Raw genomic sequence first — 13,130 nt, 5'->3', positions numbered from 1 at the left:
TTAGAAAACCTTAGACATACAGATTATGCTACACTGTGGTTTATCATTAACCAGGATGTTGCAGCCACAGGTCAGAAAAATCTACACCGTGTTCCTTTAAAGCAGCCTTGATGCTGCTGAGGTGTCATACTTAAATATTCTGCATTCATAACTGAATTCATTGCTGTGAAGAAGGCCGGTGTAGCTCTCTGAGGATCACCATCTTCACAGAACAGATGCTCCACAACTAAACAAGGACCAAATGTGAGAACGACTAAATTAATAACATATTTATTTACTCATAGATACATGAGAATCACCTCCATGGTGTGTATCACTGCTTCAAATTTAGAGTATAGTTTCACAAATCAGTAAATCTACCATAAGTGAGTGTTATTGTACATATTTGTGTGCATGTGTGTGTGTTGTGGTCTCCTGCAAAGAAGCGCCATTGTGTACACACTTCTGCCTCCACTCTTCACACATGGAGACAGCGTAAAAACGGAGGAGGAAGTGCAAAGCTGTCCTGTTTTAGCGTCGCCATCTGTCCTCCACCGGTATGCCAACATGTGGATGATAAGTTTATAATAAAAGGACACACAGGCTTCATTGTGTTTTTTTTCTCACTGTGGAAACTATAAGTGTAGCCAGTATTTTTAATCCATCTTCAAATATCATTGAGTCATGGAATCTGCTTTGTACTAATCCAGCAACAGCAGAAATGAGGCAAATAAATCCGCTGGAAAATAAGTTTTGCACTGAAAAACAAAATGAGAACAAACCCGCTGTAGATCTGAGTCAACCAAAATACTACAGCGACCTGGTCATCACATGGAGGCATGTTCCTTGTAAAGCCAACATAAGCAAATCAATATACCACAGTGGGTTAAGGGATGTATGATTAATATGTTAGCTGGAACCCTGCAGATCTGCAGATTAAAACAAAGCCGTGAATAATACACTAATTCATTAGAATTGGATTAGCTGTTCAAGTCACATATGGGAAATCAATAGTCACCATGCAGACTGCAAAGGCTGCACACACAGCGCTGCTCATTACAACACACACGCACGCACGCACGCACGCACGCACGCACGCACGCACGCACGCACGCACGCACGCACGCACGCACGCACGCACGCACGCACGCACGCAATAGGTAAATATCAGACAAACTTCCACCTAACTGACAGAGCACATTTAAAATGCTTTGTTTAAACAAAGATCTCTCCTTCTCACGAGGAAGCTAATCTTAAACAAAGTTTACCTTTCCACCAATCAGATTACCTTTTTTAAGTTATGTAGACCAGAAGTCTCCTGGGTGATTTGTTTTAGGAATTTCAGCACAATCTATGCAGTAATCACTACAAGGCTCACATTCAGAGTTAGATTATTAGTTCTTTAAATGAGCCATAGGCAATAAACTAGCAATAAACCTGCAGTGAGGGACTTTTGTCTCCCCCTACTGGCAGTGACAGTAAATACACTGATGACACACACTTCCATTTTATGTCTTGCCGTCAGTCGCTTTGTATTTTAAACTATAATTCTTCCTCTGATTGAAACTTTTCTTGTATGGTTTCTTCTTTTTTTTCCCCACCAAATGCTGTACAACATATTCCTGGGTGCAGTAGGCTACTCCATCTGCATCACAATGGTTCTTTCCCTCTTCAGCTCTGTCAAACTAGTCAGCGCTGGTCGCCATAAAACACATCGCTACCAATGCGTCAGAGCAGGATGTCACCACAGAAGGCAGATTTAAAACTCCAGAATACTGTGAGAGACTTACTTGGCTCTAAAAGGTTTAACCAAATTGTGTGAACTTGTTTGGCTACAGCTTAGATGTAACAGAAATTCTTTTTTTTTTAAAGTCTCAAACTGTAGTTTTAAGCTATATACAAACAGGCAGAAAGTCAGAGTAAAAATTGCTAAATAGTGAACAAGAAAAGCACTCAGAGCGCAGTACTCCACCAAGGCTGTTCATTCCCCCATATGGCATTGTCAGAAATGCAGCGTTTGTTTATTAGTTATTGATGATGTAGCAGGATCGCAATCATGTGATCGTCATCAGGCAGCTGATGTAGTGTTCACTTGTTGCCATGGTTACAGTGAAGCCCTGCTGCTATCTCCCAGTGTTACAGAAATTTTTAACAAATCTGTGGATCCAGACTATAAGCCGCATCACTGGCAAAATCTAATCACTTGGTCCTTGTGTCATTTCTGACCTTCCCTGAAAATTTCATCCAAATCCATTGGTCTGTTTTTGAGTAATGTTGCTGATAGACACACAGACAGACGCTGATCATCACATAACTCCACCGTTCCTTGGCGGAGTAGTGAAGTAGGATTTTTCTGAAAGCTGCACCCGTTAACCATAGTCTGAGAATAGAACCTACAAGCCAAAGCTACTCACCTACAGAAGACAGGAGCACAGATTGGATTTACAGTGAATCAAGGTAGAATATAACAGAGGAGTAAATGCAACCTTTAAGCCAGTAAACAAGAACGTGTGAACCCCTGATGGACCATGTGAGAGCTCTGACCTGGTGATCTTGTCGGTGCAGGACATAGTGATGAGCTGTTCGCCCTGTAAGACTCCATCCCAGGTCTGGACAGGTCCTCGGCATCGCACCGGCACCGTCCCCTCACCTGACTCGATTTTGGTCCGCAGGTGGTTCCGGTGCTTCCTCATGAGGTGTCTGCTGCTGTGTACTGAACAGAAGATCACAGTGTCACTCTCATCCCTTTTATTTTTGCTGGACACTCAATTTAATTAACCGATAACAAAGGCGCAGATCTAATCACGTCCATCAGCAGCCAGGGTTCATTTTGTAGATTCCAAATCAAATTAACTTCATTGCAGCAGACAGGCAGTTAAACTAGACGGGCAACATTTATCTAATATATCCTGGAACACACGACAAAAATATCCAACATAAAACCGTGTTATTCACAGCATTATTGTCAAAGTTCTTCTGAGCTACTTGTTGTAGTTTGTGTGTTACTAGCAGCATGTAATTTAAAACACAAAAAAGCAACACAAGTGTGAATATGAATTTAACATTATGGTAAGCAGATAAACAATAAAACAACATTAATATAAATGTTAATAAGGTGCCATTTGCAGCTTGCAATTCTTTGCAGGATTATTGTTTATTAAAATTTACAATGGAGGACAAACATCAAAGCAAAAGTTTAAATGAGGCTAAGTCTGAGGTCAAACTTATTATTCTGGAACTGTGTGCTTGTTAAAGAAGTAAACATTTGACTGACTGCTGTTGGATTTGTGCATTTGGGAGGATGAGCCACGGTCCTTTTGAGCATGTAATTGTTGAGTTTTATTTTCCTGGAACTAAAATGACATCATTTTGACTATTCATAGTTACAGTGACTTCTCTGAATTTTTACTCCAGATATCTAAAATGTCATTCTGACCAGTCAAAACAACAACGATGTCAGTAATTCAGTTTGGACTGGTCAAAATAATGGTTGTAAATATCTCAAATATCATCATGACTAGTCTGTATTAATGGACTTGATGCCGCTCAGCTGAAGCTTCTCGCTGGATATTAGTCCTGCAACGTATTCAAACAGTGTGAGAAGTAGTAATGGTGGACAGAATCACACCATGAAATAGACAGAGCTCATCATTAGGGAGGCTGTGGAGAGCCAAAGCCGTTTCAGTACAAAAACTTCAGCCTCTGCTTGCTCTGACATGGTGTTAAAACAGTTTGACATGTATGGTTATAACTGCAGCACCACAGTATGTCTGGAAAGCAAAAAGCCTCTGACTTGCCGTAGTTTTTTTCGGGACTGCAGACATCAGCAACATCATTTTGCCAAGTTAAAACGTTCATTCAAGATATCTGTAATTACATTTTGACTGGGCAGACTTCCAGATATCTACAATGTCATTCTGACTGGTTCAAACTTAATTTAAGATATCTAAAAAAGGACAATGTAGATGTGTTAAACCGAGGGGAATTAAAGATATCTGAATTAAACTGATATCTAACACTGGAATTACAACTAGTCATACTACAGTTCCAGATATGCAAGTGTAGATATTTGCAATGAGAAACCACACAAGAGGAGGATTGATTTTGTGGATACCTGAAAATGCAATTATTATTACATATATACAGCACCATGCAAAAGTATTTACCCCCCTACAGCAGTTTTCTATTTTTGCATATTCCTCACGCTTAAACGTTCCAGATCATCAAACCAATATTTACATTTATTGAATATTAGACAGAGATAACCCATAAAACTGAAAATGCAGTTTTTAAATGATGATTTATTGCAGTTTTATTGTAACCCTATATCACTCCTGTGAAAAAGTAATTGTCCCCCTAAACCTGATAACTAGTTGATCCCTTGGCAGCAAAAACTGCAGTTAAATGTTTGATACAGCTTGTGATCAGTCATTTACATCACCTTGGAGGAATATTGGTCCACTCTTCTCTGCAGAATAGTTTTAATTTGGTCACATTACTTGGTTTTCCAGTATGAACTTCCCTTTTAAGATCTCACCACAACATCTCAATTGGATCCAGACTTTGACTCGGCCACTCTAAAACCTTAATTTAGGTGTTTTTGAGCCATTCAGAGGTGGACTTACCTGTGCGTTTTGGGTTTTTTTCACGCTGCACAAAGCATTTGTATTCAGTTTTAGGTCATGAATTCATGGCTCCATCAGTTATGACAAGTCGTCCAGGTCTTCCAACCATCACACTGCCACCACTATGTTTCACTGCTGATATATTGCTCTTCTTGTGGAATGCAGAATTAGCTTTACACCAGATGGAACACACCCATGTCTTCCAAAAAGTTCCATCTTTGACTCACCAATCCACAGGATGTTATCCCAACAGTCTTGGTGCTCATCTTGATATTTTTTTTGCAAACACCGGACAAACCTTTACACTGTTTTTGTTCAGTAGTGGTTTGTGCTTTGCAACTCTTCCATGGATTTCATTTTCTCCTTGTGTCTTCATTATTGTGGAATCATGTATGCAGACCTTAACTGTAGTAGGTGAGGTCTGCAGTATTTGGACATTTGTTTGGGTTCTCTCGTGACCTCCTGGATTAGATGTCAATGCGCTCTTGGAGAAATGCTGGTTGGCCATTAATTCCTTGGAAGCTTCACCACTGTTCCATGTTCCTCCACTTGTGGGTAACATCTTTCAGTGTGGTTCTCTGGAGTCCCAGAGTCGTAACTATGGCTTTGTAACCCTTCAGACTGATAAATGTGAGTGACTTTGTTTCTCATCTGTTCTTGAATTTCTTTAGAGTGTGGCATCATGTGCTGCTTTTTGAGACCTTTTAGCCACTTCGTACTTCAACAAGTCTGGTAGAAATCATATGTGTTTGACAGGTGAGCTTCAACTCAATTTACAAATGAATTTGGCTATTTGGTAGATTGGTTGACAAGGGGGCAATTAATTTTTCACAGAGAGTGAGATGGGCTGGACAGAACTTTTCCTTCAAAAAATAAAATCATCATTTAAAACTTTTTGGGGTATCTTTGTCTTAAACTAAAATTAGTTTGATGCTGTGGAATATTTAAGAGTGACAAATATGCAGAAAAGAGAAGATTTCTGTCTGCATATTATTTGTAAGACTTATCTAGTCTGTCAGAACACAGCTTGGCACAGAGCTATGCTGTTTGGAAAGTTTCTATTTTAGTTGATACAAACCAACAGAATTACCGTTGTGCTGTTAACACCATTAGTGAGAGCACAAGCACTTGATCCATTTAAACCAATTTCATGTGGCTGCATGTGGGTGTACAGGGCAGTGTGACCTCTACAGCTGCTAATAGTGTTAGCTAAAGTCAGCAGCATTTGGATATATATCAGCAGTGCAGTGTTTCCTCACAAGATGAAGGTTCAGAATATTTCTGTGTGGAGTTAGCATGTTCTCATTGTGTGGAGTTCCTCCAAAAACGTAGTTTAGGCAAACTGGTGACTTTAAAATGTGAGTCTGAGTGTCTCTTTGTGTCAGCTCTGTGACATATAACAACAGCGCACATATCTCTTGAGCACGGTGGATGAATGCACATAAATAATTACTGTTTTTGTTTTAATAACCTTTCATTTCTAGTAGCTTAAACACCCCATCCTCCCCTCTTCCTCCATAGCCGTTGCTTCGGCTGATCTGACAGCAGCTAAAAATTAAGCTGCGACTTCCAGCTCAGAAATATTTAAGAACAGTCAGAAAAAGGTGCTCAGTAATTTCCAAATTTCTCAGAGCACCCTGCAGAACATTTAAAAGGTTTAATGACTATAAAGTTCAAAGGCTTCCCTGATGACAGCGCTGTCCTTTCTTTCTCTGTCTTCCTATCCATGCTGAGCTTATGAAAATTTCACCATGTACTGCACTGTAATATACTCACAGAGGTGAATATCAGCTTCAGTCTGCGAGGGGAAATACAGTCCAGATTACATTTCTAAACTCGTAGGCCAGCAGAAAAATGTCGGGCAAACCGTCTAAATTAATATACAATTTATTTTCAGTCAGTAAGCGATAAAATGTCATCTAGTCAGCAAAGACAGAATGTGACATGAAAAGGTTGGCAGCTGCTTGTGCGGTAAAAAAGAAGAGCAGTGGCTTTTAGAATATCTGCCAGTGGAAACGATCTCTGTATAAAGCTCAGAAACTGACGGGGAAAAGGAGATTGTAGAGCAAATGAGAGAATAATTTAACATGTGAGTGGCATCAACCTCTGGAAAACAACAGAGCGGCCTGGTATCTTACGTTCGGTGGTGATTTCGTACGGCGAGTTGAGCCTCCCGTCTCCACACGGCGACGTGCTGATGTACATGTGGAAATGGACGTTGTCTCTCAACCTGTAGCTGCACTCTTTGTGACGCACGAATATCGACCCCTCCCAGTCCTCTGGCCTTTTACTGTGAAAGTGGAGAAGAGAAAAGGCAACAAGAAGGAAGGAGAGTGATGAGAACGGCAGCTCCATTCATCACAGCATAAGAAATAGATTTCCACTTTTCTTTTCCAATGATGAAGTGAGGCAGAGACGGAGAGAGATGGACACTGGTCCTCTCTCTGACCACAACCCATTCTGCTCCTGTCAGACAGACTCCTGGACATTACTCAGAGTGTCCAAATAACTCAGGGAAACAGGGGGAATGAGTTTAACCTGCTGCTCTTCAATACTTTTCAGTCATGAAATTGTCATCGTGAAGGTCAGCTGAAGAATCGGGCAGCTGCAAACAACCATTAAATGTAACACAATAAGAAAATGAGAAATATGTAAAGTGTGGTTTGGATTCATTTACCGACACTGCAAGTAAACAGTGAGATAGCTAGGTGGCTCAGGAGGAATTCAATTTTTCACATGGCAACTGCAGAGAAGGACAAACATGACGAAAACGTGCATCTGGGTCAGTATATATATCTGTGGGACTTCTTGTAACATAGTTGACATTTTTGCTGTTTTCAGGCCTAAAATCAGGCATAGCCACTTAAAACCAAACACCACATGGCATTTTAGAGAAAGATTCTTCTAAATATTATATATACAATTGAGTAAAATTGAAATAGAAAGTTATTTATGAAGCTATTGTAGTAAACCTGTTGACATGCCATAAAGCCACACTTGGCTCACACACTATATTTAATAATAACAGTCTTTTCTTGAGGAGGAAATGACATCATGTGGAGCAGGTCATGTGATTTAGAATGAAGGGTGTTTTTGTAATGGTAACTTAGTTGAAAGTGATTTCTCAGACACAGATACAATTTGTTATTTTCCATCTAAAATGTGATATATTGCCCAAAGATAAATATCTGTCTTAATTATCTCAACTTAATAAAAGAAGACAATCATAACTATTTCTGAATAAGCTCATTTTATTATTGTTTAGCTCATTAGAAGGTGGCTGCTATTAAATTTGCATGGTTATTTAGTTGACATTTTAGTGATATCCAGTCATTTTTTATCAATAAGTGATTTTTTCCATAATAAATAATTATGGAATTTCTAAAGACATGATCATAATGAACATAAAAACATTAGTTTTTTTAAACTTTAAATAAAAATGTATGCAAGATATATTCCATGGACTGCAAAAGTCGCTCAATTATATATTCACTCAACACTGACTTGTCTCAGTGCCTGTGGAATCAAGTCTAACTTGATGAATGTACTGAGACTAAAACAGCGAGGATGAAAGTAAATAAAGAAAACTGTTCCTATGAGTTCTGAGGTCTGACAGTAGCTGAGCTGCCACACAAACAAACATCTGAACAGTCACTAAATGGCTGTTGGGGAAACATAACATACGTACAAGGTGGTGTTCATGTTTCCACACAGCAAACTCTTACATACAGCCCATAAACTGGAATATTATTATACATGACATCATTCCATTCTGAGCAGTGCGTCATCAGAATGTGACTGTTGTAGCTGCAGGTGGAGCTGGCTGAAACTACTTTATATCCTTTTTTTTTTTTTCTCAAGAAACAGTCGATAAATCTGAGGGTTCATGATTAATGGAAGAGCAAAGAAGTTTGTTGTCAGTTTTTGGATTTTTTCTGTTTTATTTTTGGTGAGATACTAGAACGAAACTATGTGGGAAGTTAAGGGAGAAAAAAAATCACTATTTGGTGGAGCTGTTAACAATTCAAAGACATCTGAAATGTGACCAGACTACACAATGTTTGAAAAACATGCCAAAGGATAGAAACCACTAGTTTAATTTTAACTTTACTTAACTTTCACTACACTGCAAAAAAAAAAAAAAAAAAGTCCTGTGAACAAAACAAAACAGCAAATCTGTCAGGAAGGGCGCATAAAATCATACATAAAAACATCTAAATTCTGTAATGTTCAAAAATGGTAAAATTACATTGAATTTAATGCAAGAAAATATTATGCTACAGACATTAATTATACAAGTAAACATATAGGAAGCGTAATTGTACAGTCATACACTGTAAAAGAACGAAGCATTATTTTTGTAAATATTTTGTATTTATTTGTAGTATTTGCCAGTTTTTTGTTTGTTTGTTTGTTTTTAACCATCAATGCGTAAATTAATACTTTTTTGTGTAATATTATTAATTATTATCTGGAATTAATCACAACTGGAAAAATCTGGAAAAGAACATTAAATTGCTCAAAAAATTACAAATGACTGTTAGAAAACTTGTATTTGTACTTTGTACGTGTGTTGTGCTTTCTATTGTGTAAAGTCTTCATCATAAAAGTAAGTAAGGCTGTCAGATGAATGTAGTGGAGTAGAAAGTACAATATTTATATCAGATATGTAATGGAGTAAACATATAAAACAGTTTATAATGAAAAATGTCACATTTAGCTCAACCATCGCACGTTGCACTGAAGTGCAGTATCAGAGCAAGTATACGGAGAGTCTTTCCACCCCTGATTTTGGGTATCACTGTGATGCTTCTTCAAGTGTTCATCTTTCTGAGAAGTTCATCTATGATCAGTGATTTTATAAAGGTGTGTGTCATTATGATTGACAGCTGTTCTGAATTAAGTAGTCCTCTTTGTAGGACTGTACTACGTCTGCACTGTCTGTAGACATCAAGGTCCTGTTATACACTTGAGCTTGTTTTACGGCTCTTATCCAGGTTCTTTTCTTCTGATCAGATCCTTGCTTGTGTTGTATCTGCTCTCAGATGTACTTTGCTTTGGATAAAAGCATCTGCTGAATGAAATTACAGAATTGTAGAATAAACTAAGATAAAATTTTACTAATCCCAAAGGAAATTTCTCTTTTAAAAAAAAATAAGATGACATTTTAAGACTTCATGAGAAACTATCTTAATGAGAAAGTTATGATATCATACAGTATGTTGCTGGCTTTTTTATCAGAAAAATTATGATGGAAAAGTGTGAATTACTCAGGCTGAAGAACTTTCAACAGGCAGAAGGTAAAAGGTTGATACCATGTCTATATATCCACACAGTCATTATGGAAATTAACGTGTTGGATTAACAGGTACAATGTTTCCTTGTAAAATGTAGCAGAGCAGTGGTGGAGGAGAAAATGAAGTCGTTCAATGCTGCTCATCCAAGCACACACACAAACATCACATACGTACTTACCATATACTTACTCAGTACTACAGTTAATACATAGAGAACACTTTGATGGATGTATTTTACATGGAATACTAGCCTACAAAAAATCACTATACAATAACATCATCGTTATTAAAATGTTGTGTTCGTTTGTGTCGTCGTTATTCTCATGTTTGGGCAGGCCTGCTAGTGTGTGTGCTCATCTGTAAACTTTAACCCCCTCCAGGGTCACGAGTCTCTGTCACTGTTAATTTGGGATCAATGGCTAAAAAGAACGGGAAACACTGTTGTAGAGTATAAATATAGAATACCAGTAAATAGAAATACTCAAAATACTTTAAATGTACACTGAAATGTAATACTTGAAGTGAATGAACTTAGCTACTTTTTACTACAGGAAACAAAGAATTCAATTTCCCTCTCATCTCAGCCACAGAAGCCTGGAACTCCATTCTACTCAAATTTATATTTTTAATTAACTGACATTACTTTTCAGAAATCTGTTTTCACTTTGACATGAAAGAGTCTTTTTAAATTTATTGTGAAAGCTAAAAAAACATGATTCAATGTTTAAAAGCAATAAAACAGGTACGCTTCGGGGGGGGGGGGGGGGGGTACTTTTTATAGACACTGAATTGTAAATGACTAGACCTGACAAATGTAGATTCACAGAAAGATGTGACATTTTAAAAAAATACAAAAAGTCAGATGGATTAGTAATAAAATAGTGGGTTTATGTCAAAAGTTTTAAAACAGCTTAACCACATGTTTGCACTTTTTTCTTTCTATGAATAAATGAGGTGAACGTTTACAAAATGACCATCAGGTGACACATGATCTAACTTTTCACACCAATAAGGCCGCCATCACTCACACACATTTACTAGTAAAGTACACACACATAGTTTATCCAAACTATGTATCATAATGCAAAGCACGACTGCATTCTCTCAATAACTTCTCCTCTGCCTCCGTTGTCCTTTCACTGAGTGCAAATATGGCAGTTGTGGCATTTTGTTTGGTCATTTCATTATGAGTTATCTTGCCCATTAGCCATTTTACTGAGCTGCAAAGTCTCCGTAGCCGCCATCCAGCATTGTGCTAAGACAAAAAGTCAGTGCTGTGTATGCAAATATGACATTCAGCGATCTAGACTTCTATCCACTAATCTGATACATCAGCCTTGCTATCGAGTTCCTCAGGGAGCACAAAAACATAATATATGCTCAGTATATGCTCATGCACTGGAGGCAGTGAGGAGTCAAAGCTCATCGAGACACTCTCTTGACGGCGGTAAAAGACTCGGTGAGTTTGTGTGCACCAGAGCCTGCACATGTTCAGGTTGCAAAGGCACACAAAGTAGATAAAAAAAAAAAGTGCTACAAACAAATAGGCCATTGAGACCCTGAGCTGAGCCAGTTAAGTGTGTGATAGTATGCTTAGTTAGCTGGAGAGAACAGCGCACATATGGCTCGTTGATTATTGAAAAGTCTCTTGTGAACAAAGCAGTGCTGTTTCCATGGAGCTTATTATAAAGGAGAGAGCAATGTTTGGCACGGCAACAGGAGGTCACACAAAAAAACAAAAAACACGAAGCATACTGTAATATACAACACGGTCTCACGGGGATTCGTGAAACTGTTACGTAAATTTTTTGTTTCTTTTTCGTGCGCACCAACACGATTTCGTCATGTTTTTTGTGCCGCTCACCACGAAATGTTTTTCGTGTTGCTCACAACGAAACCCGCTGTGGTAATCACAGCTGAAAGTGGTTTATACCAGCGGATTCATGACGATCTAAGCTGTCCATCGGCGTATACTGCTTGTGTGATTGCGTTTGCGGCCGCCGGCCGCCGGACATTCTTTAAATTCCTATGCAAATTGGTAAGTGTACCACCGGGTTATGGTTAGGTTATGGTTAGGTTATGGTTATGGTTATGGTTAGGGTTATGTTTAGGGACGATGTCATGCAAAATATAGCGTTGGATTCGCCATGGTTTTACATTAAAAATATAATACACACATTCGTTTGAAATACGTTCTGGGTGGCACGAAAAGTCCGCCGTTTAAAATACATTGGTGCGCATTTCGTGGTGAGCGGCACGAAAAACATGACGAAATCGTGTTGGTGCACACGAAACCGAAACAAAAATTTACGTAACAGTTTCACGAATCCTCGTGAGATCGGGCTGTAATATAATGTAATGGATGCACCTTGGAAACTAAAGTCTATAAAGCCTACGCAACATGCTGACAGCATTTAACGCAGACAGATTTAAAATCACTGTTGGAATCATGTTAATTATATTAAGTACATCTCTTCAGGTGCTACACTTTACAGATATTCTTCTATTTTATACTTACAGTCATTTCAGAAAGTTTTCAGACACCTTCACTTCTTGCACATTTTACCGTGTAGTGGACTTAAATGGACACAATTCACACTCTACTCCCAAAAATGCACAGTGACAAAGTAAAAACATATTTTGGAAAAGTCTGCAAATTTGCCAAAACTGAAATCTGGCATTTACAAAGGTGCTCACACCGTTTGCACTGGTGATTCAGATTGCGGCGTCAAGCTCCCTGAGATGCGTCTCAAATCTGAGTAACGTCCAAACACCACAAGCTGAATGGATTGGACACTTTAGAAAAGTAAACATCTGTGTATGCAAGAATTCACTTTATGTCAGGACAAAAAACAAGCTATGAAGTCTCAGGAACTTTCTGTAGATGTCCACGATAAAACTGTGGTGAGGTATAGGCCAGGGAGAAGGCATGAAATCATTTCTAAAAACTCTGAGTTTTCTGACAGGATACTTGGCAGACAAATACTGTTTTCTTTTGTTTGTTGATTTCACTGATTAAACACACAATATTCTTAGAAAATGCATTGACCTGTTACAGATTAACCACCCAGCAGTACAGTGAGCTTGAATGTTCTTGCATCAGTAATATTGACTCGATTCTTTAATATATACCACTCAAATACAAGCTTTAAAGTCTACCATGATGATCATCTTGTTACTAAGAAATGTTCTGCTGGGAATCTTTGGGTCCTGGCACACAATGCTGCAG

General features: G+C 38.4%; 1 protein-coding gene across 1 annotated transcript in view; it reads right to left on the bottom strand.

Annotated features, from left to right (window-relative positions):
• Positions 1 to 13,130, bottom strand: part of adarb2 (adenosine deaminase RNA specific B2 (inactive)) — a 270,798-nt gene that overhangs the window by 27,892 nt on the left and 229,776 nt on the right. Inside the window, exons 6-7 of the mRNA XM_051940312.1 lie at positions 6,743 to 6,894; positions 2,524 to 2,692 (exon numbers count right to left, since the gene is read on the bottom strand). Of these exons, the coding sequence (XP_051796272.1) occupies positions 2,524 to 2,692; positions 6,743 to 6,894 (321 nt within the window). The remainder of the gene's footprint in view (positions 1 to 2,523; positions 2,693 to 6,742; positions 6,895 to 13,130) is intronic.

The sequence above is a fragment of the Acanthochromis polyacanthus genome, chromosome 20, assembly GCF_021347895.1.
Source record: "Acanthochromis polyacanthus isolate Apoly-LR-REF ecotype Palm Island chromosome 20, KAUST_Apoly_ChrSc, whole genome shotgun sequence".
NCBI classification, from domain to species: Eukaryota; Metazoa; Chordata; class Actinopteri; family Pomacentridae; genus Acanthochromis; species Acanthochromis polyacanthus.
The sequence above is the reverse complement of the archived record's forward strand: the minus strand, read 5'-3'. Positions and strand labels throughout refer to the sequence as shown.